Genomic DNA, 25,499 nt, shown 5'->3' with positions numbered 1-25,499 from the left:
TTTTGGGGACTATTTTTGACTCTGCTATACAATAATTAATATTATCCAGATTTCAGAGAGTTACAGTAAAACCACAAAAAAAACATAAATACAATCAATCAATACATAAAGAATACATTATAGACTGTTATACTTATTTTCTATATACAGTATATGGGGGAGTTTAACTGCTTTTAAATAAACCTTTGATATGTGTTTCTTTTTTAAATTAAATTCAGTTGTTTTGAACTTTCTTGTTCTTGGGAAAGTATATGTTTGATTTAAATCTGCTCCTCTAAATCCATGTAATTGTGAATGCAGATTTGAAAAAATAAAACTAAATTAAAATTCAAATGCATTAACCTGTGTGGCCAAGAGCAAAAAACAGCTGCTAAGCCCCCCCATTTATTCCTATGATGGACCCCAGGATTACTGTGTAATGAATATATTAACCACAAATTAATTTAGGAAAAAATTTAAATATGCACAAGTAAATAATAAAAGTCTGAAAACTGGATTTAGGCATAGAGTTTCTCTTCATTACAGGCAACGTATTGTTCGCAGATCTCAGCAATTACCTTAGTAAAATGTTATCATAAGTGATAGAACTGGCCCGAGCAATAAAACTAAAACCCAAGTTGTAATAAACCATAGTTTTCCTTTAAGGCGCTTATTACGTCAACTGATAAATTGTGTTGACTGCCAAGCAGTCAATATAATTAAACATATTGATATTAAGCTGCACAGTGTGCTTCTTGCTTTGCCTGGTTGGAATGTAAAATGTGGCTGGAAAAATCATTAGATAAATACATTTTGTTTCTCATTTTGTGTTTTGTCATGCAGTCCAATCCTATCTAATGAAGTCAATTGTATTCAAACCAAATCAACAATTGGCGCTAAAGGACTAGAACGTTTTATTTTTTGCAGCAATTACGAAGGTTTTTCAGTATCAGTGCGGATCCAAAATAAATGCCCATGTTACAGAAACAACAGCGCATAATTATTATAAGAGAGACCTTGACTCCCCAGAAAGCTGTTTGTTGGATCCAGCCTGGTGTGTGGGTTTGCGTGCGTGCGTGCGCGCGGGGGGGGGGAAGGTGTGCGCGTGCGTGTGTATGGAGGGGGGGGCGCTGTGTTGTCCTGGCATGTGACGATGGAGGAGGAGAGAGGGAGGGGGGGTGAAGCAAAGCACAGCGGAACAACAAGGAGAGAGTCGGGGAGGGATTAGTAGTTCACTGTGCTTATCTGCATGTGACATGGTAGCGAACAAAAGTGTTAAAAGTGTTTTTTCTTTTCTTTTGAGCTCAGCGGTGTGTCGGCTACATGAAGGCCCGCGTCAATCTAAGTTTATGTTAGCAGTCTGACGTTAGCTCCTGCGACTAGCTCACTCCTGCTGCTGTGACTTCACACAACTTGTCAACAGCCGATCGATCCTGGACGGGACTGTAGCGACTGTTTTTCGCTCCATGTTTATTTTAGCCTGGCACATTTCTCGTAGCGTAAACATCCCCTGAACCAGCAGCAGTATTGGGAGAGGTAAGCTAACTTGGCAAGTCTGCTAACGTTATTTAAAGGCACACACGGGAATGTGGGTCAGCCACGCTAACAGCTAGTAGTAGTATTCAAGGTTAGTAGCTAACTAGCGCTAGCTAGGTTAGCTAGCCGTGCCGACTCTCCTCGACGGCCGACTGACAGGCTAAAGCTACCCATCTATACGTATCGTACTGTTTTCACTTTGAGTTAAAAAGTTTGACATTAGCCATGTTTATAACTTTGCTGACTTTTCATTTCTCAAATGCCCGTATCCAGTTACGGTCCTGTCATTCACAGTAACGTGGGCAGATATTTCCGAGAACAAGTGTGACAGGTTGTCTGCTTGCCGACAGGTCTCAGCAGACAACCTGAGCTGTGTTGATCCCTACACGTTATGAAAACAAAGCTCAGACTTCGTGACGCTTTGGGCCATCATGTAATGACGATGTTTATTCGGGAACACATTAATACATCTGTAATAAGTACACACTGTGGATGTGTGTCCCGGGCACAGCTAATGTTACAAGCATGCACGGATTAATCCACTAGGGGGCCGCGGGGCAAATATTTAAATTGAACTATTTAACCCCACCATCAAAGCCCTCTCCCCTACTGCCGTCGACCTGCTCAATGTGTACATAGTGCATGCACCCTGTCCCCTTAAAGCACCCAAGTACACACTGCACCCTACCATGGAAATGAGGCAAACAATAATACAGATGTCTCCCAGCTCCAGCAGAGACAAAGTTTACTTTTTAAGATAGCGGGGAACAGACTGAAATGTTTAGGACACGTAAATGTCAGGCCAAACGCTGTGGTTAACGTAGGACGTTCGAGCTGTGGACCCTCTGTCTTCATGGGAATGGGGCCCTTATTTGTGTACAGACCTGCGTTTTGTAATTTAGATTTTATCCTGATAAAAATGAGTAAGAAAGGGTGGCGGCTGTGCCTTTAACATCTCTGGTTGTGGAAGACCATTGTGGGCATGTTTCTAACCAATGAGCCGGACGGCTTTGTGGCTGTATTAGATTTTAATGTGATCTTTAATGTGCCTTCATCTGTTATTTTTTTAGATTTGCTGCATTAGCCATAAATAGACATTCTTGACTATCTATAATGATTATTTTTGACAGAAAATGTACTATACCGTATCAATAACATGTACCATGATAGAGGATTTAATGGTTATCACCCACCCTTATCAAAATTTGAACTTTAGGGCATTTAATAGTCTGAGTCCCCTGCTTGGCTGTTCCTATTGCCAAGCGTGTGTGTGTGTGTGTGTGTGTGTGTGTGTGTGTGTGTGTGTGTGTGTGTGTGTGTGTGTGTGTGTGTGTGTGTGTGTGTGTGTGTGTGTGTGTGTGTGTGTGTATCATGTGAAAAGCCTGTTACTATCAAGGACACTACCTGGCTGCTCAAACACAACCAGTAGTAATGGACTGTCTCGGGGAAAGTAAACACACTGTCAAAGTGTCACACTTATTTCAGTTATAAGTGATTCATTAAAGCTAAATAGCCAAACTATATACACATTTTTACTAATGTGCTTGTATGAAAAACTTATCATTTTGGTGAGTATTTTTGCTCTGCAACATGTATTGACAAGCGTAAAAGCTCAGTTGGGCTAGTGAGCGGTCACTGGTCTTGGACTGTTAACCACTCACATGCTGGATGAAATAGCAAAGTAGCGTTAGCTGACGGTGATGAAGTGGTCAGAGTTGTTTTGTATGACGTCCACATGTTATGTTTACATTATTCATTTTAATATAACAAGTCTTTTATTCTTCAGTAGTGGAACTATGATGACAACGTGACAGGAGGGGAGCCGCTGAGACAGCTTAAACTGCAACCATGGAAGGTACTAAGAAGCGCGAAAGGGTGAACGGCCACAGCAAGTCCAAATCCCCCCAGGACTCTGCTGATGTCAGGTGGACGCCACCCGAGGGAGAGTTTGGAGGTTCAGACAGCTGTGGGAGGACAAGTGTGTCAGACCTGCAAGAGTTAAAGGCCAAGGAAAGTGATGATGAAGAGGAGAAGGAGGTAGTTCCTCCCTCTAAAGGCCTGAAAGGGGACCAGAAGAAAAAAGAGAAAGAGATTCTGGATCAGGAGGAAAACAATCACGGCAAGCAAAACAGCAGTGCAGCTTCCACCTACACAGGTACGATCTCATGACTTGCTTCCTGGAAAGTCATTGGAAATGGTGCATGACATTCAAGTGTCAATCCTTAAAAGAGTTCCTGGTTGATTGAGAATTTCTATTTGTGTGGAAACAATGGGCTATAGGTTCATTTATTTTCCATTTTGCTACGTAAGACCAACTATATTATATGTGGAGGGTGGAGGATGAAGCTGCTCTGGAGTCTGGTGGCACAGTGGCGGATACTTCAGTAACGCTTGCCAGATGGCAGCAGGGTGAACAGGCTGTTCAAATTCAAATTCTATACATAGTTCTTTTTTCTGTGTGTATACAATGGAGAAAAACTGTAATGCAGTGGGGTTTCAGGAATGTCACCACAGACACCCAGCTTGCAATACTGTTATTATATACATCTTGCAATATTTTCAACAGTAGGCAAAAGGCTCAATCATTGTTCTACCTCGTTCGGCGATAGATAATGACTTGACGGTCATTTGTTTCACGGAAAATCTTCAAGATCGCCTCGTCAATATTCATGCTTTTTTCCCTTTTTCTTCAGACCTGTCTCATACCTCGTCACCCTCGCTGTCGGAACAGCTGCGTCTCGGCCAAAACGACAGCACAGCGTCTGGGATCAGCGTGGAGTGTAAGGTCTGCGGGGACAAGGCCTCTGGCTTTCACTACGGGGTGCATGCCTGCGAGGGTTGCAAGGTAATGCAGTGTGTGTGTGCGCGCGTCACGGCAGAATAGCTAAGTGAGATTAAAAAATATCGATAACAGCAGTTTGGTGCCGTCTGATAGGAGTTGCTGAACCAGTTGCTTTGTTTCTCACTCAGGGCTTTTTCCGGCGTACCGTGCGAATGAAACTGGAATACGATCGCTGCGAGCGCGCCTGCAAGATTCAGAAGAAGAATCGTAACAAGTGCCAATACTGTCGCTTTCAGAAGTGCCTTTCTTTGGGAATGTCGCATGATGGTGAGAGCGAAAAATATTTTAGCAAATGAACCATGTCCGTAACTTAAATGTTATTTAAAGTCATTTTACAAATCCATGACCTGAATGTCGATGTAACTTACCGAGAATGGTTAAGTTTCAAAGAATAGGATTCAATCTATAGCGGGTAAGAAATCCATTGCAAATCTCCTTTGGAATTTTTTCACATTCTAGCTCCAGTGGATGTTAACTTGTTATTGATTTGCATTGATAAATGCTCGAAGAGTGAAATGCATTTGTGCACTCTGTTAGTGAGCAAGAGAAAACAATCACCAAGGTCTCTGTAGTCTCATGCTCTTTTAAAACATGCTCCTCTGCTGTTATTGAGGTGATGGCGAATTAAGATTTCTTGCCAACTAGGAACCTGTTCCACAAAGAAGAACATCAGAACCACGCTCAGTGATTCTCTCCTGAAATATTCACTCAAAAATAAGACGTGTGTGTGTGTGTGTGTGTGTGTGTGTGTGTGTGTGTGTGTGTGTGTGTGTGTGTGTGTGTGTGTGTGTGTGTGTGTGTGTGTGTGTGTGTGTGTGTGTGTGTGTGTGTGTGTGTGTGTGTGTGTGTGTGTGTGTGTGTGTGTGTGTGTGTGTGTGCGTGCGTTTAGCGATCCGATACGGACGTATGCCTGAGGCGGAGAGGAAGAAGCTGGTGGCGGGCCTGCTTGCTGAAGAAGTGAACCTCAGCAAACCAGGTGGCTCAGACCTGAAGACATTGGCCAAACAAGTCAACACCGCCTACCTGAAGAACCTCATTATGACCAAGAAGAGGGCCCGCAGCATCCTGTCGGGCAAAACCAGCAGCACCTCGGTACGTTCTACCCTCAGAACGGCTTAGTACCGGTTTTACTGTGACTCTGACCCTTAACGCCATACTACACTGTTTTAATCAGTCTAACTTATTCTGGTTTAGCTGTTGCTACATAATCCATTCTTGTGTTTTATGCTAATCCGACAATCCGACAAACTTTAAAGTAACCGATGGTAATTTCCGATAAATGTGTTCTTGTCTCCCGTTCAGCCGTTCGTGATCTACGACATGGACACGCTCTGGAAGGCAGAAGGGGGTTTGGTGTGGAGCCAGTTAATTCAAGGTGCGCCCCTCACCAAGGAGATCGGTGTCCATGTGTTCTACCGCTGCCAATGCACCACCGTGGAGACCGTGCGAGAGCTCACTGAGTTTGCCAAGAGCATTCCGGGCTTTGTGGACCTCTACCTTAATGACCAGGTGAGTGACTGTCTACTCTGCTCCACGGTAAGATGATGGATATACGGCTGTTTTTTGTTTTTTTTGGCACTAATGTACAATTGTCTGCATGCTGTCTGCAGGTGACTTTGCTGAAGTATGGTGTGCATGAGGCTATATTTGCCATGCTGCCCTCTCTCATGAACAAAGATGGACTGTTGGTGGCCAATGGTAAAGGCTTTGTGACCAGGGAGTTCCTGCGCAGCTTAAGAAAGCCCTTCAGTGAGATCATGGAGCCCAAGTTTGAGTTTGCGGTCAAGTTTAACGCTCTGGAGCTGGATGACAGTGACCTGGCGCTGTTTGTTGCTGCCATTATTCTCTGTGGAGGTGAGAGCGAAGGCTTTTCTAGTAAAGTATGAAGAATGTCATATTTGCTTTTTGTTGTGTTCAAGGTATCTGCAGGTCTTGAGAAGTCTTCAAAAGTATTTCATTAATAGTGTCCTCTGAAGAGGGTCTAAAACCAGCGTACACTTTATTTACAAACATCTTAAATACATTCTCAGTAATGTCAGTCATGACGTGTGTAGTCAGAAAGCACCATAAGACCTGAAGCAAACACTCTCACTGCCAGGAAGCTGTTACACTCAAAGACATCAACTTAAATGAATTCATCTTTTTTAATTGGTTAATCCAACCATCCATTTTTATGCTGGGTCCAGATTGCATTAATTATATGAATTATATCTTTAGAAATTAGTTCTATATACTATATTATACTATATATATTATACTATATACTAAACCTCTGCCATTTTGTGCCTGCTGGTTCTCCATCATACCTTCATACTTTGGTCTGTCGGGGTTTGAAACGGTTGTTAAATTGTGTTCTATGTGTCATTAGAAAGGAATAAAAAAAAAAATCTTAAATTCAACTTGGTGAACCCTGCAGAAACCCTGCATGTTTGCTTCGTGTAAAGTATGACTCATCATAAGGTGTCCCTTCTTCTTCTTCTTCAGATCGTCCCGGGCTAATGAACGTGAAGCAGGTGGAGCAGAGTCAGGACAACATCCTCCAGGCCCTGGACCTCCACCTACAAGCAAACCATTCTGACTCAGCCTACCTCTTCCCCAAGCTGCTGCAGAAGATGGCCGACCTTCGTCAGCTAGTTACTGAGAACGTTCAGCTCGTCCAAAAGATCAAAAAGACTGAGTCGGAGACCTCGCTCCACCCTCTACTACAGGAGATCTACAAAGACATGTATTAGTATTCCCCAGCACAGACTTGCTTTTAGCAATACTGTTACAGACTGAATTAACCTTCATGATACTACACTGCATTCAGTACAAGCACTGTTCCACGTACGGGCATGGATTTTAACATGCAGATGAGGCAAAGTGACGTGGCAGGGCTAACACAATCAGGAAAGTCTTCTCAATGTCAGCATTACCCTCAGCACAGTTATGTGGGTGTGTATGTGTGGGTGTGTATGTGTGGGTGTGTATGTGGGTGTGCGGGTGTGGGTGTGGGTGTGCGTGTGCGTGTGTGCGTGTGTGTGTGTGTGTGTGTGAGATGAGCATCTGGAATCATTTGCTGAAAGTTTCCCACAACGGTCACTTAACAGAGAGAGAGGGATTTTGTTTTCTCACCGAGGCTGCTCCTGTTACATTCTAATAGCAAAGCTGACCCCAGAGCAGTTTCTAGAGAGTTCCGCCTCACTCCCCTCGGCTCTCTGTTTGTGAAGGGAAAGACTTTCGGGTTCTGACACCAATGGCATAGTAGAACTAGAGAAGAGCCGTAAAGTTTATTTTGATGCCAATGTCTTTGATAGAGTGATTGTTCTCAAGACTTTTGGTAAAGCTGAACGTGCACAAATTTGGTTTTTTGTTTACATCATCATCATCATCATCATCATCATCATGACTGTCATCAATGACCGCTACTTTGCCATTTGGTTGATAGAACACAAACTGGGCTGGCTCCAGCAGTGTAGAGCTCTCTCAAAGCAGCTGACTGTGCAATACCGTTTCATTTTTCAATAAATGCAGAGATCCAAGTCATAAAGGTTTTGTCCTAAAGCCATCTACCCAAGTGGTAACTAATGGACTATGCTGCATAGATTTAGTCTCTATAACACTATAAACTCATAACCCATTGAAGTTCAAGGGACCGCATGTTCTGTTTTTTCTTTCTGTTTTTTTAACATGCAAATGACATGAATTTGCCATTTTAAGGTTTAGCATTTTAAGGGTAGTCTGTGTAATTGTTACCAATTATTTGTAATTGTTGAATCATATTTGTAAGGGCAAAACATGAATCATCTTGTTTTATGTATTAATAAGTACATGTGTTTTTTTCATGTTACATGCTTGCCTGTTTAGTTTAGGTTGCACCAAATATATTGTCGAGCATACCAACAAACGTTTCCTTGATAAGGAATTTGGATTTCACACCTGCGCGGGATTTACCTAAAACCAGCATACTGTACCACACTTGTCATTATTGGGAAAATCTATGATAAGAAATCAGCATCCAGCATCTCATGTATTCACACCAGATATAACCACAGTCCTAGATCACCTTCCTTTTTGTGTGCAGTCTGATTTGTTAGGAGAGCCACGAAGTGTAACAGCCTTACAATACTAGAGCCAACAATCACACGTTTCCAACTGTTTTTCTTCCCCTCCTATTCTGCAGGACGTCCCACCGTTTTGACTCTGAATGGACTTCAGCATGTCAGCACTGGTGCACATGGTCCTTCAGAAATCTCCTCTTGTGCTCTTAATCTGTCTTGATCCCTATCTACCTCTAATGTGTGATCTGTGACATTATTCCACTGTTTCATCTGATCGCTGACTTTTTATTTTTTTATTTTATTGTTGCCTTAATTCCTGCTATTGATACACGTGGCAAAAAAATTTGATATTATTGGCTGATGTGCTGGTGATCCAACATAGCAAAGGGTGTGGATGGATAAAGCGAGAAAGTACACCAAAAAAGTTGATGTAAGCTACCTCAATGCCTGTCTGAGTGATTGGGATTGACATATTTGTTCACAAAATAAGACTTGAAATAATTTCGTCCTTATAGTCGCATGTAAAATATCTGCAGATCTAGTTTAGTTACATCTCACTTATAAACTTTTATTAGAAATCACACTGATGTTCTACTTATTTTTTTTATAGAGAGACAAGAGTTATGTCGAATGCACGTGCCTGGTATGGTTACGTCACTAATTAAACGTTGGGCTCGTTCACACACGCTAATGGGAATTTGGAATACGTCACGTCAACGTCTCGTTTCTATTGGTTCGTTGCTACGTTGATTGGTACGAGGAGCCGGCTGATGACTATTTAGATAGAGAGAGATGGAGGGTGATCGAAACACACGGAGGATGGACTTGGTCCGTAATGCAAGCATCTGTAGGTAAGCGGAGGCTGGTTGTATGATCATCAATGAAAGTGCTCAAATAACGGGTTGCTCTGTAGTAGTCGCTCTGATCTTGAGAAACGTTACTAAGATAACTTGTCCATGAGTTCTAACGACAAGCTACTTTTAAACGCTGTGCTGCAGTAGAAGGACTGTGGCGAAAAAGTGACTTTTCCCGATTTAAATTTTGTTAATAAAACAAGAAAAGTGTACTTTTTAGTGGTTGTTTTGAGAGTGTTGGTGTGGAGAGTCATTTGAAAATAAACATGGGTGAACAGGTGTAAAGAAAGCGGGTAAGCGTTGCTGACAGTTACAATAACATTAAGTTCGTATCAGTTATTGCAACCCCGTGCTTAACTTGATCTATCGCGCACATTTAATATTAAAATCGTGATTAAATGAAACTCTGGACATAACTTACTAAATTAACGGTAACTTGTGTGTGTAACGTTAAGTCAAACGGTCGGGTTAACGTTCACGGTTCTGTATTTCTATTTCCACTTACTGGTCCTAATTAGTTAACGTTACATGCTTATTTTCATGTAATGTTATGCTTTATGTAACTGCTTCTAAATATGCATTACTGACCGGAGAATAGAGGATTTCACGCAAAATGAGGACTTTAAAGTCAACGTCTCAGCTCTGTGACTTGACCGACTCGGGGCCATAAAGCAGAGGTCTCAGGTGTTGACACAGGTGAGGCTGTCCTAGCCTCACGCTCTGAATAATGAATGATGTCCATTGCCTCAGCCATGTAAGAAACATGCTGCTTTTGACGCTAACGTTACAAGGCTGAAGTTCACTCTCTTCCCTTTTCATCACAGGCGTTTCATCAATGGCTCTTGCAGATTGGGTCCAAGATGTAGTTACCGACATGAATGGCCAGCTATACCACAAATATGCAGGTACTTTCAGAAAGGTGGATGCTGGTATGGTGAACGCTGCAGGTACGCTCTTTTTATCCCCACGTCCCTCGGTTGTATGTAATTAAACGAGAGTGTATATGTCATGCACACGGATTACCTTAGCTCTTGAATATTGCCCACCGCTAGGTATCTCCATGTCCTACCTGAAGTTGTAGCAGCTGTTGCAGGTAGAAGAGGTTCAGTGCCTACGGTTTCCTCTAGTGTGGCTTACACTCCACCTGACAGAAGAGGGTCAGAGCCTGCTCTCCTGCAGGCGGACGTGCTGTCCAGGCCGGCGTACAACGGACCACAGTTGGTGGTTAATATCTCAAATCCTCCGCACAACACTGGGCTCCTGGCAGCAGATATTGCTGAGGAACAAGCACAAGGTATTGAATGTTTTCACGGATGATGCTGCCTTTGGTTAGCATTTCTCCATACTTATGCTTTTCTTTACAGATACCAACACTCCTCTCACTGCCTCTTGGGAATCGGTCCAGAGTTCAGAAGCTGTTCAAGCGTGTGCACGTGAAGGAAGAAATGAGCAGGTTTGCTTGATTATAAGTGTGTTCGTTATACATGGCATGTTGGTGAATCAAGCCAAAATTAAACCCAGGAGGCTGTTGCTGACTTTAAAGTTTCTGTGTCCAGGAGACTTCCAATGAGACAATGGAGGACGGTGCAGCTGCTGCGGCCTTTAGTATCCGAGGGAATATGGAGGAAATGGACGTCTTCCTCCGGAGTCAAAATGTGACCTGTGGCATCTGCATGGACAAGGTGTATGAAAAGACAGATCCAAGAAACCATGTTTTTGGAATCTTGCCCAACTGCAATCACTCCTTCTGTTTACAATGCATCATGACCTGGAGGAAAACGAAAGACCTCGGGCCGGATGTGGTAAAGTAGGTTCAAGTCAAATATTTGAATATTTAACTGCGTCTGACAATGCGTGTAAAGGATTTGACATGACATCAGTGTTTCAATGATGATTCCCAAGGAGCTGCCCACAGTGTCGAGTGAGATCTGCCTTTTATGTGCCAAACAAACACTGGGTTGAAGGACAAGCAAAGGAAAGCCTAATTGCTGCCTTCAAAGAGAAATTCAGGTATGTTGTGAATATTTTGATAGCGGCACTAAACACTACAGCTGGGCTGACGGTCTAACCTGTTCTTCATACTGGACATGCCCCTCCAGCTGTACTTCTCATCTGAAGCCAGACACCTTTCTCACTATCCATAACGGGAAGCGATCCTTCTTGAGGTGTAAAGCAACGTGATGATCTGTCTTAACATGTTTTAACAGGAAATGCTTCAAAAGTAGAGAGATGTGACACATTTCTCTGGGGGCCTGTAAGACTCACCCTGATTGGATTCAAATGTATTGTCACGGTAGAACTGTCTATTATACTGAAGGTCCTACATTGGTAATGATTACAAAATGGGACAGCAATATAAAAATAAACATGTTAAGCCAACTTGCCTTATTCCATGTAGTTTTGCCTTTTTAGTATTTGAAGTTCTAGCCAATGCTGATCTTGTAGTTTGTTGTTTTGAGAAATGCCCACATGCAACTAAAACTCCTTCCTGTTCGGTCTTGTCTCATGACTCTAGTAAGAAAAGATGCAATTACTACACCCGCTACAGATGCTGTCCCTTCAAGACGGAGTGCCTTTATCGGCATGACAAACATGCTCCTCGCGGGTCATTTCCGGTAAATATAATCCCTGTTCTGTTATCCAGTTCTCACCACCACTGGTATGGGTGAGCTATGTGTTTACTCTTCCTTTACATTTATTTCTTGCTCAACAGTATTACACAGAAGATGAAGACTACGATGGTGTAGATTTAATTAATCTTTTCGTAGCCATGACCGTTCTCAGGGACCACAACGCTGCTGATGATGATGAAGACGACGGCTTTCCTTTTTACCTATCTGAAGAGTATGGTTTCTGAGCCTTTTCAATCTCTTCAGTGCCTGAAACCACTGAATGGGGTCTTAGTTATTCAATTGCCCCCTGAAGAATGCATGGCTGTGTTTTGAACCATCTGTCAGTATTGAAATCTTCTCTTGAGAACTGATCAAGATTCAGGATGACAACCCTGCCCCATTGAGGGCCCTGTGTGTTAGTTTTTAATTACAGTCTCACTGCAGCAGGTGATTTTACTGACTAGCTGTAAACACAACCAAAGAGGAACTAACTTGTGAAATCACCTGCTACAGCTTGTTAGGTAATGAGTAGGTGTACTCTTGGCTCTCTGTGGCACATGGTTATTTGCCCCTGTAATAGATGTGAGCATCCCAGATGTGATGCATCTATCTAATGATATTGTGGCCTGCTAGTTTGGATTTATTTATGTCCTGTGGCCATAGTGCTTCCAACATGTTGCAAATTGTTAATTTTCCAATGACTTCTAATTAATAGGAGTGCTCTATTCTGACTTCTCTCCTAGCAATTTGCACCATTTTGATATTTTTAAAGTGTGGATTGTAGTTTTAATTGTCTAGATAAAAATATATGCTGTACCCCTTCTTGCTAATGTCCCCTACTGATAACTCAAGTCATGTGACCCTTTTTTCCCCTAGATTTGGCAAGAATATGAAATGTAAGTTTTTATTTCTTTTTAAACAAGCTGTACTTGTACACAGAAAATAAAAAATTGCTTCACAAGTTCTCACTGAAAAGGTTTTTCGTGCTTTTTTTTATTTTTTTTTACGTTTTGCAGGTATAAATGGGTGAGATTTGCGTTTGAGAGGCTGGAACCTGTTGCTTCTGAGTTTCACCACTAGGTGGAAGTCGGAGCACAAACTTCGTGAAATGACACTCGCGAAGAAGACATGTCAACAGAACCGGCGGGGTGGCTGCTTGGCAGGTGCGGGCGCTGTGTAAAAGTTCACCCGGCAGTATGTTTGTGAGTCGGTTTGACGGGCAGGCTAAGCTGCTGGTTCGGTCGCTTCTGTGTGGAACCTCCGGCGCTCTCAGAGCTCTGGACGTCTTCCACAGGCAGCAGCGTGTCAACCCGGACATGTCCCTGTGTCCCTTCATGGAAACGCTGTGCCAAGACGAAGTAACGTGTCCCCAGACTGAAGACCAGCCGCTAACTGTGTGAGTAACCGCACCAGGCTTCTGTCAAATACGTGTAACGTCTGTTCGGGAGTAAAAGAGGGGATAGAAGCTGCTAACAAGTGTAGGAACCTTCAATGTAGAAATAAGTGCGTTTCTCTCTGCAGACATTTCACTGGTCAAATGTCAAAATATAATTCCACTACATTATTATTATTATTATAATAATTAGTACTTGTGTCCTACCACTGTGAGCCTGTATGCACTGGGAACAAGTAAATAAATTAGTTTGAGAAGTCGTGCTTGGATCCTCATAAGTGCCAACCTAAGAGAAATGGTGCACATCTACCGTATTACGTCACATCCCTATGCCTCACACCAATTCTTTCCCCCTCACCTGTTCTAGTGAACCCCTGGTATGCCTGTTCCCAGCATTATTTAAACACAACCTGCTCTCCTTCGTCTATCTGGTCCACTCGGTTCTTCCTCGGCCCGCTGTGCTTCGTCTCCTCGAATGCCTCACCCAGGACCCTCGTCCGAGCCCCTGGGTCATCGCTCTGGTTAGACAGCTGGAGAGAGCCACTGGGACCCACGACGGCCCCCCTCTGTACACTCCACTGTGCAGCCAGAGACTCGAGGAGCTGTCCCAGCGTTTGGTTGGTTTTGGTGAGACCGGAGGATGGGCCGCGTGCCTCAGCGGTCCAACGGTAGAATCTGATTCTCAACATGCGTCTGGTTCATCAGAGCTGAGGACGCAACGGAAAAGAAAGGGCAGCTTTGTCACTCTGGACTCAGATTGTGAGGAAACGGGCCAGCGGAGTAAAAGGATGAAGATGGATGTCTCTGGTGGTGAATGTTGCGATGTTGATGAATGGAGCACGAGAGAGGAGACATCGGGAAGATCGGAAAGTGCTGCTCCAGCAGAAACGCTTGGTGAAGAACTGCAGCCAGCACCAGACGGTCCATGTGGCGCTCTGCCTGAACATATAAAGGTAGAGACCATACTTCTATCAGCAGGCGTCATCTGTCCCGTCTTCACTGATATGTACATCATTTACATTCTTTATTCCATTAAACGATAGGAGGCCCTCCTGATAACACCTTTCCAAGTGATCAAATCAAGTGTACTCACCCAGGTCACAGTTTTAGTAGAAATACCAACTTTTTTTTTTACTTTTCTTAGGTCTCTGTTCTTCAAATAAAAGAATTACTGGAAAATCAGACGGAAGTAAGAATATCTCTTTCTTCTAGCCATCACAGCCTGAGAGTGACGTTTACTTTTCCTATAATAATTATTGTCTGTTTGCAGTGGGACCAGATCTCAATGGAGGTGTTCAAAGTATTAAACGACTGTGACCCCGGCCAAGTATGTCCTCAAAGTTCTTTAGCAGACTTTTTGTCAATGTTTAACTCCTGCATTAATGCGTCTGTATTGCAAACTGAACTATAAAGGTGATGAGACAAATTATTGGGTACATCTTTTAATGCACTGGCACACAACACCAATAAAGGCTCAGAAATTGTGATTTGAGTCGACTAATAATTGAACATAAGTTTCACAACGGTAGTTGGTATTACATTGTACAGACGTCTCTGAAAGTGTAGCATCTGGAATATAAGAAACTGACTATAAACTAACAGCGTTTGTTCCACTGGTGACTTTAGCTTGTTGTGCTTTACAGCGACACTCAACACGATCTTTTGCTTGCTGATGAGCGGTGAAAGGTCTAATTTCACATCTCACCCTCTCCTGTTTAGGTGGAGGTGTTCTGCAGCATGCTGAGTTTTCCTGACTTGCCGGAGCAAACGCTGCCTAACCTGTGCAGCAGTATTTTGACTCCTGCTCTTGACTTCAGCTACAGCACGGCAGCAACACTCATCAGGAGCCTCCTGCTGCAGAAGGTCCATCACTGGATATGCAGAGTATGGAAACTGTGCTGCTGCGTTTTGAGACTGACGGGATGTCATTTTTACCGCAGGTCCTGTCCCTGTCGGAACCGGCCTCCAGATGTTTAGTCACTGCAGTGACGTCGCTGTGTAGCCGCTATCCCAGACCAGCGTGCCAAGCTCTGATCGGACCAGTTCTAGAGGAAAAGAACATGGGTGAGGAAAGGGTTGTTAGCATTGCCTGTTGCAGGGGGCTCAGAGTCGGTAAGTTGCAGAGCAGCTGGCATGGATTCAGTGTCCTGGTTGAAGTAGAAACGGAACAGATGCTTTGAAGGTATGACCTTGTTCCTCACCTCTTGGCCCGAACATCAACTGATCCTCTGTTTTGAACTTTGCTTTGTTTTCAGGGAACTCGCAGGCTGAGCTGCTGAACAGACTGATAGAAGGCTGTCTGGATTCCCATTACAGACTGCTGGTGCTTCAGTAAGATAAAACATGTAACTGTTTTCACAGCAGTAACAAGTCAAAGAAGCACAACACAAGAACAGACTCTTATGGTTATTGAGTGTTTATGCAGTCTTTTTACCCCCCCAAGAATGACATTCAAAATATCTTGGGGTGAGGCTGTGCTCTCCGTTATCCACAGCGTGCTGGACTCTAAGGTAAGATGAACGGTTGTTTATTAATGGTGAAAGTGCTGCAAGGCCATGTAGTCCTAATATTCATTGTTATTGAGTTGCCTGTGTTTCTCTGTTTCGTTTCTTCAGCCTGACTTCAGTGAAGAACTGTTCACACAGTTCAGCGAACAGCTCCTCAGCCAGGGTCCTCAGTTCACCAAGTCTGTGAAGTTTGCAAAAATGATGCTAACGGTCCTCACCAAATATAACCGTCATGTAAGTTTGTACATGATGTCATGCATAATGGCAGAGCAGTGGATGAAATGGTGTTTGTAACCTTTCTGCATGTGTATCAATGTTTCTCCAGGTGACGGCTGCTCACAAACACTCCCTGCAAGGTTGCCTGATGGTAAATGAGACCTTCTTGAAAAAGTCTCTGCAAGCTGCTTTGAAAAGAATCACACACGCGTGAATTTTCTTCCGTCTTAATGCACGTTAATAAAACTGTTTGGATACGTTCTTGTCCATCTCTTGGCAATATTTACTTGAAAGTGACGCACCTCATTCCACCAGGTTGACACAGAAAAATATCACATTTTTTTGAGCGTAACAATGACTGGTTTGCCTGTAGATTCAGATTTGACTTACAAAATGTGATCTTGTAAAATAAGATGCAGTGTTATATATTATGCTGTGATTAGAATTATCTTCACCTCGACCATCTTCAACACTAATCTCCTGCTTGTATGTTAAGGCATCTGTATTACGTAATATATACTATATGTAATAATACAACACTGTCGAAGGCTATTCTGCTGCATGAATACTTTTAATTTTAGTACTTAAAGTAAACTGGTTTGGTTTGCTTCTGTAGGATTTTTAATACAGGACTCTACCTTGAAATTAAGTGTTTTTATTTTGAGGTATTTCTTGTTTTACTTTCTAACTTGTTTATTTGTCTTTTTTGTATTAACATTTTTTTTTAAAATAAATAAATCCCATGAAAATCAATGCCCACAACTAAACTTAAACATACACACACAACGGGGGGAATTCAAGTTGCTGAGAAAAGTTAATCTTAACCACGTGCCAAAGACTCAAAAGAAATGGGAGTAAACTGCCAAAGCAGTCAAATTGAGTCCAGGTATTGCAAAAAGGGACCCCAAGATTCTTCCCATTCCTGTTCATGCTTATATTTCAAGTAGATTAGACTGCTGTAATGCTCTCTTCACAGATATTCAAAAACAATCTATTGAAAAGCTATTAATTCTAAACTCAGCTGCCAGGTTTGAACAAGAGAGAGCGCATTGCACCAGTTTGAACCTTCACTGGCTCCCAGTGTCCTATTGGATTGATTTTAACATTCTTATGTTTGTTTACGAGGATCCCTGTGGTTTGGGAAACGCCTACATTACTAATTCTTTGTTTTATAATCATTTGCATCCTCTTAGATCTTTTAAAATACAAACTATCACAAATAAAATCACTAGCTCTGCCTTTTTTAACTCTTTACCATGGAATTACCGACCCAAGGATTTAAGTTGTGAACATCTCTAAACGACAATTGTAGAACGCATTTATTCAACATTGCTTTTTTTTAAAGTTTGACTTTTATTTTGTTTTATTCTCATCTTTTATGTTTTATTGTTTTTAGCATGTCTGTTCTTGCTATTTGCTGCCTGTTTTTTGTTCTTTTGATTGCTTGTTTTTTTGCACATTTGTTTGCCTTTTTTTATTTATTCACTTGTTTCTTCACTTTATTGTAAAGCACTTTGAACTACGCCACCTGCATGAAAGGTGTCTTATGAAAAGTTATCTCCTTTTTGTCAATTTATTTTGTTGAGCACAGCACACATCGGCATCATTTTGATGTAATATTATTCACAGAGCAAATATGTATTAAAGAAAGGATTACAGATATAACAAACAAGTTAGATATTATACAAAGTCATTATTTTTAAAGGGGAAACTAATGAACATGTCTTAGATTGTTTTCATGCTAGGCTATTTTTTTTTTTTTAGGTGAACTAATAAAAGAAAGAGAAAAATATATCATACTCATGACAAAGATTGATGTATCACTCACTTTTAACAATTCTAATTTCTCTGCAGATACAACTTACATACCGAACTTGATTAATAAAAGTAATCAATATAAGTATCTCACTATCCTAATATTGAAAACTTGAAACTTGAAAGTAAGGAATTGGCTAAAACTATGTTATTTAGATATTTCAAATTAGTAGACCCTGAGGATTTTCGTTTTTCTTATTCTTCTTTTTTACCTAAATTTAGTTTTTTGTTGTACAATTGAGTTACTATTTTTAAAATTATATCTATACTACGATGTATTTACTGCAACTCTTATAATTAATTAAAACAAACTGGAACATATATAATCCATTTAATGAATGTATTGAATTTTGCCAATAAAGTTGCGGGAAAAAAACTTCTTCGCCGCTTTTTGATGACGTGCACACAATGGCGCCTTTATCTTGCGTAACTTCCCTCTGAGCTTCCTTTTCAACGTAGTGAGTCGTGAGGGACGAGCCGCAAAAATGAGGTTAGACTCAGTTTAACTAATAAATGTCAAATAATAAGCTGTTTCCACATTTACCGAGCTGCAATACTCGTTTAAGTATTACGTATTGTTATCGTATGTGTTATTCAGTACATTTATTCAGAATTGGGTGAAGCTAAATGTAACGGACGGAACCGGCTCAGCTGCCGCGATAACGTCAGGACACCCGATGCAATCCTCCATCATCCACACGTTTAGGATGTGTTTTAGAAAACAATCATGCATCGGATGTATATATTGACTCTCCCAGATCATATTTATGAGAATATCTTTCAACTTTTCACCTATTTTGTGATTTTGTTGCCGCCGTAGATCAACGGAGGTAACTGGGTCTATGGAGGTGTTCCGCTAATATCTGCCTCGATATCTTTTCTGATATTTTTCTTACAGTAAGGTCTCCAGGGATACGTTGTATGAAGCCGTGAAGGAGGTCCTGCAGGGCTCTCTGACCAAGTCAAGGAAGTGAGTCCATGTGTTAAACCTCTTGTGCCTTGAGATAAATGGCGTTAATGGCCGACGATGTTTAACGTTGTCTTTTTTTAGGTTTACGGAGTCTGTGGAGCTGCAGATCAGCTTGAAAAACTATGATCCCCAGAAGGACAAGCGTTTCTCCGGCACCGTCAGGTTCGACCCTTTTCCTGTTTCACCCGACCTTTTCCCTGTGTGCTTCCAGCCCTGTCTGAGGATACAAACACCCTGTAAATATGGCTATTAGTTGCTGAAATCTTTTTAAAAGTGAAAGCCAAAAGTCCAGACAGGCCAGGGGCAGACATGGAGAAGTACTCTGGGTAGTCTGACTGAGCCGACCCAGCCTTGCTGGTGGAGGTGAAGCAGACGGACCCCTACCCTGGGTCTTAAAACATGAGGGGAGGCTTTGAGTGGCTGAGCTGCTAAGTTCATGTCCTCAAGCCGACCAATTATTACAAAGAGGTCAGCTGGACACCGGCCACAATGGTGGTATGGGTAAGATTTCTTCTATTACGTAGTAAAATGAGGGAGATGTCATTTGGGGATGGCAGAGTATTTGTTTTTTAGAGAAGAGAACTTTTTTCATCCCAAAGATTAATTGCGTCTAGTTTCCAGGTGATCTACAAAAGAAGCTTGTAAACCAGAGCGATGACTTAAAATTAATTGGCCTGTATGGCGTGATGTATGCATTAGAGAAGAGCACGTGTGAATTTTCATTTAAACCACCGAAATGCAGACTGTGCAGTCTGAACCGTACCCTGCCTTACTTCCAACTGATGCCCTTGTGCTTGGTGTGGGGTTGTGAGCAGCGTCTCTTACCTGCTTTGTAAATCTGCAGGCTGAAGAGTCTCCCCCGGCCCAAGTTCTCCGTGTGCGTCCTGGGAGACCAGCAGCACTGTGACGAAGCCAAAGTCGCCGAGCTGCCGCACATGGACATCGAGGCTCTCAAGAAGCTCAACAAGAACAAGAAGATGGTCAAGAAGCTCGGTACGAAGTTGGCCTTCTCACTCGCAACAACGCCTGATTTGTGATGATTGAAGTCCTGCAGGTTATTTTTTTTAACGTTGGTGTTTCTCACTCCCCCTCTCTAGCCAAAAAGTACGATGCCTTCCTGGCCTCTGAGTCTCTGATCAAGCAGATCCCTCGTATCCTGGGTCCTGGGCTGAACAAGGCTGGCAAGTTCCCCTCCCTGCTCACCCACAATGAGAACCTGAACACCAAGGTGGATGAGGTCAAATCCACCATCAAGTTCCAGATGAAGAAGGTACGCTCAGCAATACTCAAAAACAAAAAAATGATCGCGTCACTCCCACACATGCATATACAGCTCATGAATCACAAACTGGTAGTGGATCGGTACTCCGTATCTGCCGATAATCAAAGCCCAGCTCTCTTTATCCGGACTGAAACGGTTGGATTGGTGCATCCCGACTTATTTTACTGTTCTGAACGTTGTTATACTTAAGAAACTGGTTGTTGGGTGACTGAATAATGTATTAATTGTCACTCTATCCTGTAGGTTCTGTGTCTGGCTGTGGCTGTAGGACACGTGAAGATGACTGAGGATGAGCTTGTGTACAACATCCACCTCGCCGTCAACTTCCTCGTGTCTCTGCTGAAGAAGAACTGGCAGAACGTGCGTGCCCTCTACGTCAAGAGCACCATGGGCAAACCCCAACGCCTCTACTAAAGGACCACTTTTCTATCAATAAACATGTGGAGATGCTCCAAGTTCACTGTTCTGAGACTTTCTTTTGTCAGTTTGTTTGTAAACATCACGCCTATGAACTACTAGGTGTCTATTCTCAATGTAAGGCCTCCTTTATATTTAACATGTATTGAATGAGCTTATGTAGGGACAAAACAAAGAAGCTGTTTTAGTTCTTTTGTCAATGGTTTAAAATTAAAGGTGATTGTAGCCGTAATGTGTTTTAACACTAAAGTAGTGATTGTGTTCATTGATCTTAGCAGCGTATGCATCAATGTACAGGGGAGAAAAACCTGTCACGTCTACTCAAATATATTTAAATTGCTGACGAATCATTTTCCAAGGGGCATTTATTTTTACAAATTATTTTGGATGTCGCTACTAAGCCTCTCGGCCCGTCGCTAGATGGTAATGTGAAGGTCAACCATGTTGAGTTTCCTCTATGCTGTAAACAGAATTATCCCTCAAACTAATACTTAGTCAGTGATTAAAGATATAAAATGATTATCTAATTTGTGGGAGAAAAAGTAACTGCTGCTGTTCTGAATCAGCTGATCTTATCAGTGGGGCTCTTCAGCAGCCAGACTGTTATTTGTGGGCCATTATAATGAATATGTGCAGACTCATGAAAAGGTGCATGATGAATATATTTTATGACTTGCATAAAACAGCATTGTTTTAAATAAACATTAGTAAAAAAATGACAGTTGGGGCTTGTATGCCACTGTTAAATGTTGTGTACAGTAAGGGTCCATGCATCCAATCAATTTAAGAACAGTTAAATAATCCCTTTGAAGTGTTTGGATTCAGTGAAGTTTATAGTTGGGACTCAAATATTTCCTTCACAGGGCAGTGAGTGATAATTGGTTCATCACTTGGGTCAACACCAGCCTTTATTTACCAAAGATAAAAACACAGCAACCGGTACAATCCAAGGCTACCCATGAGCCTCTTGGGCGGTCTTCCTGCTCTGGTTTGACTGTGGATCTCCTAATAGGATTATCTATTCTCAGTGCAGGAGAAAGGCAGAGGGAGAAATGAACAAAACACGGCCGGGAACTTCCACGAATATATTTGTGTTTCCAGCATCAATGAGAAATCCAGAGCTGACTGTGAAGAGGATTTGAATGATTTAATCCGAGGAAGACAATTGGATTATTCTTGAGAAGACAGAAGTTGATGTAGTGATGACCGCTCAGGTGAGTCAAATCTACCAGCTGTCCTACCTGGTTACGGCTTTAAATGGGATGATTGTATCTTTCGTAATAGAGGAAATGTTTCTGAACTAATTTCAGCCTGATGCAGAGACAAACGGCTACAGCCCGTTCACCATGCGGGACAGTGAGGACACTGACGAAGGTAACAGCTTTAAAATGTTCGCACAAAGTCCAGGAACCAGTATCATGGCTGTACATTTAAACTGGGTTGTGTCTCAACAGAAACCAGTCAAGAGGAGCTGCCAATCACAAGCTGGAACGAGCTGTCCATCATAGAGCGTGTCGGCCTCGACAGGTGACCAGTGTGATGTTTATCTGCCACACAGCCTGTCATAGTAGACCTTTAATAACACGAGTTCATCTGACTTTCCGTCACACTGTCACTTGTCTTTGTTTCTGACAGTGTGGAGCTGTCAGAGAAAGATTTGGAGGTAAGGTCCCCATGATATACCACACACTACATGCTGTTTTTTCCTCTTTTGAATTAGCCTGCATGTGTATTTTGATGTACTTCATATATTACATGTGTGCATGTTTGTTAGTTGCTTTTAAATGAACAGGTTCTGCTTGTTATAATCATTATTCCCATTAAAAGATCTCTTCCTAAAGCTCTGTCAATGTGAGCGATGATGAGAGACGAAACCTACAGTCCTATGCAAATATGTATTCAAATGTTTGTCTTTTAAACGCCTGTATGAACAGGAGAAATGATTACAACAACCAGGAACATGTTTCAATGTCCATAGGGCAGGCGACTATTTCTTGGAGACGGACTTGAACACTTGTGATCCTTTAAATTTAAGTTTTAGTTGTCATCTTGTCTGTATGTGGATTTTGAAGAATATACTTCTTGATTTTGTGCTAAATATCCAAGCAGCAGATAAAAACGTATTCATTTTACATCTGAAATGTAAGATGAATGTTGTTGCTCCCAGGCGGCCTTCTCTCAGATCGCCGTGGCCTCCCGCTGTGATCAGTACACCCTGAAGCAGAGGCTGCAGGCGGAGGAGCACGCCCGCAACCTGGCCGAGGACAACATCCAGCTGGAGCTGACCAGAGGCAGGGAGACGCTGGAGGTGCAGTAAATGGCTGATGATGATGTGAGATACGCTTTGATGACGCTACCATAGAGCAGGTGTACACGTGTGTGTGTGTGTGTGTGTGTGTGTGTGTGTGTGTGTGTGATTTCAGACGCTGAAGGGCCTGTGTCTGGACAGTAAGCGCAGTAAGATCCTGCAGAGGCTGGAGCTGTCTCTGGACATCCTCGGTGGGACCGTGGAACGAATCTCCAACACGGCGGAGGTGCTCGGCGCTGTGCACCAGGTACTGGATGGCTCAGTGACACTTAGGAACGTGGTTTACGACCTGTGGGTCGGGGCGCCAAAAAAGGGCCCTAGAATAACTGTGATACTTTCACCACTTTAAGCCTCAAGAAATCCTTCAAATAAAACAGTTTCAGAGGGAAGAATCACCCATAAAAGATTAAATCTATAACATTTCATATTATTCACTAAATAAGCAACAATCAAAGTTAAAGTTTGTGCGCTTTTTGTACACTGTTTGCATACACAGCAACACAATCTCTCTATCTATGCATTACAGTTTGTTAATATTGATCTGTCACACATTATAATGCATGTACGGACATGAAAGCGATCAACAACAGGTGTGTTGGTTTTGTATGATATTTTGTGTCTTTGATAGGAGGCTCGAGTGAGTCGAGCGGTGGAGCTCATGGTGGCTCATGTGGAGAACCTGAGGAGACACCATGACAGAAACGTGGCAGAGCTGGAGGAGGCCAAGAAGACGATCCAGCAGCAGAACTCGAGCACCGACCCCAGAGCGTCGCCAGGTCTCTGATGCTCTGTCTCGTGCTGTTCGTCTTGCTCTGTCGTCATGTGCAATATCTGACTGAATTTCTCGTTCTAGATCCAGAGGAAAGTGACAGCAGAAAGAAAAACTCTCAGCAGGTATACGCAGATGTGCGGCATATTGTCCCATCTGATATGGGAACACTTTCCTTGTCATGACTTCAATCTGCCTTTTATTTGTGATCTTTCAGAGCAGCGTTCGTCGCAGACTCAGCATATCGCTAATTCCCAACCAAATCCAGGTAAGGAGGTTTCTTTAGAGAACTTTCTTTACAATTGTTATCATCCAGAAACCCAAACGAGTCGAGCGTCTTCGTCTTTGTCTCTACAGGAGAAGATAAAGGGAGACGTGAAGAAAAGAGCTCTTCCCGAAAGGTCCTTGAGCAAGGATTCCTTCCTCACCTGCTCGTCTCCCCCCTTGAAGTCCAGCTGCTCTGCCATGACCACGGATTACAGCCTCCCTGCTGATGACAGGTCAGCTAGAGACTTTGTATCTGGAACCAAGTGATCAGCAAATGTGCGTCACCTCCTGATTTCCCTTTTCCATGTGTTCTTCAGGCCGCTGGATCCAGATGAAACTCTGTCAGAAGCTCTAGCTGCTGAGCTTCTTCCACCTCCGGTCCTCAGCCCCGAGTGTCTCCCATCTAAACAACAGGCCACCAGAAAGTTACGCGACAAAAAGTATGGACTCACTGGTCACGAACAAAATAGCAGAAATGCCACACAATACTACTACCTGCAGTAAACATCAACCCTGCTGAAGCTCTGGATGTTTGACGATGCTGTAATTCATCGCCTTAATTAACAGCCACCGTTAATGTCAGTAGTAACACCTGCTCTTTTACTGCTGTGAACTGTGACTAAAAGACACTTTACACATTTAACACCAGTATACAATATAGTTTTTTCTATTATTCCATCGTCCCTTTGTAACATTGCATTGACACTGTATTTGGGAGAACTGTAACGTACCTGTCTTTGTTGCAGTTCCCCTCTGGACACTTCGCGTCAGAGACACAAGGGCAAAGCTGCGTTATCAAAGAAAAAAGCAGACAAGGATAAAAAGACGACAAAGATCTACCGACGGCTTTCTGTGAGCACGTAAGTCGACATGTGTTTCAGAAGACGACTGTGGTGATTCTTTCCGGTGGACACTGACCGACTGCTCTCCTCAGGTGTGGATCCTTGTGGCGACATCGTCCTCTGGCTCACTGGTTGTACCGCTGTCGCTGGGCGCTGCTCTGCATGTACCTGTTTGTGCTTTTGTGCGTCGTAACGCTGACTTGCTTCTTGTGGAAGCCTCACGATGAAGCGCCTGAGCCGTGAATGTACCATCAGGAGGTCGTCTATAGTCTGTAACTGGATTGTAAACATCCAGTGTGTAGACCAGCTGAAACGTCTGTATCAGTCTTTGAATATTAAACTGTTCATGACTCTTTTGTTTGTTCAATTTGTTCTTTTAGCTTCTAGAAAACAAAGCCACAAACTTCACGTTCAGCTGCATTTTTTATTATAAATATACAAAACATATCAAAACTGATACAATCACTTAGTTAGTCAGAAAACACCACACTGAAGTAAAAACATTCCTCAAAGGCATCCGTGATTAATTAAAGAGTTAACAGCAAACGTTAAGATTCAGCTCACTTCACTTCATGGCTAGATGTTAAATTTTAACTATATAACATTTTAGTAATACATCTTCATGTTGCCAGGGGGAAACCCTCATTAAAAGATAAATATAGTATAACATAAAACATTATATTAGGAATGGGGATACTTTTTTCGTAAACTACTGTAGATGAATTTCATGTGCAAAATGTGTGCCAGACACAAAAATAATTTCAGCATCTGTGTTTTAAATCGGTTTGGTCTGAACCTTAATTCACCTCAGAACTTTTAGAAGCATCTATTAGAAAGCAATTTAAAATAA

The 25,499-nt window shown here is 42.4% G+C and overlaps 5 protein-coding genes across 9 annotated transcripts; all 5 read left to right on the top strand.

Annotated features, from left to right (window-relative positions):
* The first annotated feature begins 1,158 nt into the window (after positions 1-1,158).
* Positions 1,159-8,978, top strand: ppardb (peroxisome proliferator-activated receptor delta b). Of its 2 annotated transcripts, none has more exons than XM_076095246.1 (8): positions 1,159-1,515; positions 3,305-3,670; positions 4,209-4,360; positions 4,486-4,624; positions 5,247-5,449; positions 5,660-5,866; positions 5,968-6,211; positions 6,842-8,978. In XM_076095246.1, the coding sequence occupies exons 2-8, from the start codon at positions 3,364-3,366 to the stop codon at positions 7,087-7,089; spliced, it is 1,500 nt and encodes a 499-aa protein (XP_075951361.1). In that variant the 5' UTR covers positions 1,159-1,515; positions 3,305-3,363; the 3' UTR covers positions 7,090-8,978. The 2 variants fall into 2 exon arrangements, with proteins under 2 accessions (XP_075951361.1, XP_075951360.1); XM_076095245.1 differs by having other exon boundaries at positions 3,302-3,670.
* A 135-nt stretch (positions 8,979-9,113) lies between these two features.
* On the top strand, positions 9,114-12,838 carry mkrn4 (makorin, ring finger protein, 4). Of its 3 annotated transcripts, XM_076095249.1 has the most exons (9): positions 9,114-9,248; positions 10,076-10,198; positions 10,304-10,545; positions 10,616-10,704; positions 10,808-11,058; positions 11,154-11,261; positions 11,351-11,416; positions 11,767-11,866; positions 11,965-12,838. In XM_076095249.1, the coding sequence occupies exons 1-9, from the start codon at positions 9,190-9,192 to the stop codon at positions 12,106-12,108; spliced, it is 1,182 nt and encodes a 393-aa protein (XP_075951364.1). In that variant the 5' UTR covers positions 9,114-9,189; the 3' UTR covers positions 12,109-12,838. The 3 variants fall into 3 exon arrangements, with proteins under 3 accessions (XP_075951364.1, XP_075951365.1, XP_075951366.1); XM_076095250.1 differs by lacking the exon at positions 11,351-11,416; XM_076095251.1 differs by lacking the exons at positions 11,154-11,261; positions 11,351-11,416.
* A 94-nt stretch (positions 12,839-12,932) lies between these two features.
* On the top strand, positions 12,933-16,732 carry fance (FA complementation group E). 2 transcript variants are annotated; one of them, XM_076095243.1, is made up of 10 exons: positions 12,933-13,259; positions 13,624-14,209; positions 14,401-14,445; positions 14,527-14,583; positions 14,976-15,119; positions 15,197-15,320; positions 15,512-15,587; positions 15,700-15,766; positions 15,872-15,997; positions 16,089-16,732. In XM_076095243.1, the coding sequence occupies exons 1-10, from the start codon at positions 13,060-13,062 to the stop codon at positions 16,191-16,193; spliced, it is 1,530 nt and encodes a 509-aa protein (XP_075951358.1). In that variant the 5' UTR covers positions 12,933-13,059; the 3' UTR covers positions 16,194-16,732. The 2 variants fall into 2 exon arrangements, with proteins under 2 accessions (XP_075951358.1, XP_075951359.1); XM_076095244.1 differs by lacking the exons at positions 14,401-14,445; positions 14,527-14,583.
* Positions 16,733-18,199: 1,467 nt separating this feature from the next.
* Positions 18,200-20,501, top strand: rpl10a (ribosomal protein L10a). The gene is made up of 6 exons (XM_076095252.1): positions 18,200-18,284; positions 18,693-18,764; positions 18,846-18,926; positions 19,609-19,757; positions 19,862-20,034; positions 20,290-20,501. Exons 1-6 carry the CDS (start codon positions 18,280-18,282, stop codon positions 20,458-20,460), a joined length of 651 nt encoding a protein of 216 aa, XP_075951367.1. The 5' UTR covers positions 18,200-18,279; the 3' UTR covers positions 20,461-20,501.
* A 151-nt stretch (positions 20,502-20,652) lies between these two features.
* Positions 20,653-25,001, top strand: LOC142953916 (uncharacterized). The gene is made up of 13 exons (XM_076095248.1): positions 20,653-21,677; positions 21,774-21,837; positions 21,918-21,990; positions 22,099-22,126; positions 22,631-22,771; positions 22,887-23,018; positions 23,400-23,547; positions 23,625-23,665; positions 23,758-23,808; positions 23,898-24,040; positions 24,125-24,247; positions 24,554-24,667; positions 24,742-25,001. The coding sequence occupies exons 1-13, from the start codon at positions 21,666-21,668 to the stop codon at positions 24,890-24,892; spliced, it is 1,221 nt and encodes a 406-aa protein (XP_075951363.1). The 5' UTR covers positions 20,653-21,665; the 3' UTR covers positions 24,893-25,001.
* The last annotated feature ends 498 nt before the right edge of the window (positions 25,002-25,499 follow it).

The sequence above is a fragment of the Anarhichas minor genome, unplaced genomic scaffold, assembly GCF_050575085.1.
Source record: "Anarhichas minor isolate MPS153535 unplaced genomic scaffold, ASM5057508v1 ptg000003l, whole genome shotgun sequence".
In the NCBI taxonomy this organism is placed as follows: Eukaryota; Metazoa; Chordata; class Actinopteri; order Perciformes; family Anarhichadidae; genus Anarhichas; species Anarhichas minor.
Note: the sequence above shows the minus strand (reverse complement) of the source record. Positions and strands in the feature narration are given on the sequence as shown.

Bases quoted from the DNA above. Each gene is read 5' to 3' on its own strand.
- ppardb (XM_076095246.1), top strand. From the start codon at position 3,364: ATGGAAGGTACTAAGAAGCGCGAAAGGGTGAACGGCCACAGCAAGTCC. The intron at 3,671-4,208 runs GTACGATCTCAT...CTTTTTCTTCAG, and splicing joins TGCAGCTTCCACCTACACAG to ACCTGTCTCATACCTCGTCA. The intron at 6,212-6,841 runs GTGAGAGCGAAG...CTTCTTCTTCAG, and splicing joins TGCCATTATTCTCTGTGGAG to ATCGTCCCGGGCTAATGAAC.
- mkrn4 (XM_076095249.1), top strand. From the start codon at position 9,190: ATGGAGGGTGATCGAAACACACGGAGGATGGACTTGGTCCGTAATGCA. The intron at 10,546-10,615 runs GTATTGAATGTT...TTTTCTTTACAG, and splicing joins TGCTGAGGAACAAGCACAAG to ATACCAACACTCCTCTCACT. The intron at 11,262-11,350 runs GTATGTTGTGAA...ATGCCCCTCCAG, and splicing joins GCCTTCAAAGAGAAATTCAG to CTGTACTTCTCATCTGAAGC.
- fance (XM_076095243.1), top strand. From the start codon at position 13,060: ATGTTTGTGAGTCGGTTTGACGGGCAGGCTAAGCTGCTGGTTCGGTCG. The intron at 13,260-13,623 runs GTGAGTAACCGC...CACCTGTTCTAG, and splicing joins GAAGACCAGCCGCTAACTGT to TGAACCCCTGGTATGCCTGT. The intron at 15,588-15,699 runs GTAAGATAAAAC...TACCCCCCCAAG, and splicing joins TACAGACTGCTGGTGCTTCA to AATGACATTCAAAATATCTT.
- rpl10a (XM_076095252.1), top strand. The intron at 18,765-18,845 runs GTGAGTCCATGT...GTCTTTTTTTAG, and splicing joins TCTCTGACCAAGTCAAGGAA to GTTTACGGAGTCTGTGGAGC. The intron at 19,758-19,861 runs GTACGAAGTTGG...CCCCCTCTCTAG, and splicing joins GAAGATGGTCAAGAAGCTCG to CCAAAAAGTACGATGCCTTC.
- LOC142953916 (XM_076095248.1), top strand. The intron at 22,772-22,886 runs GTGCAGTAAATG...GTGTGATTTCAG, and splicing joins GAGGCAGGGAGACGCTGGAG to ACGCTGAAGGGCCTGTGTCT. The intron at 23,019-23,399 runs GTACTGGATGGC...TGTCTTTGATAG, and splicing joins TGCTCGGCGCTGTGCACCAG to GAGGCTCGAGTGAGTCGAGC.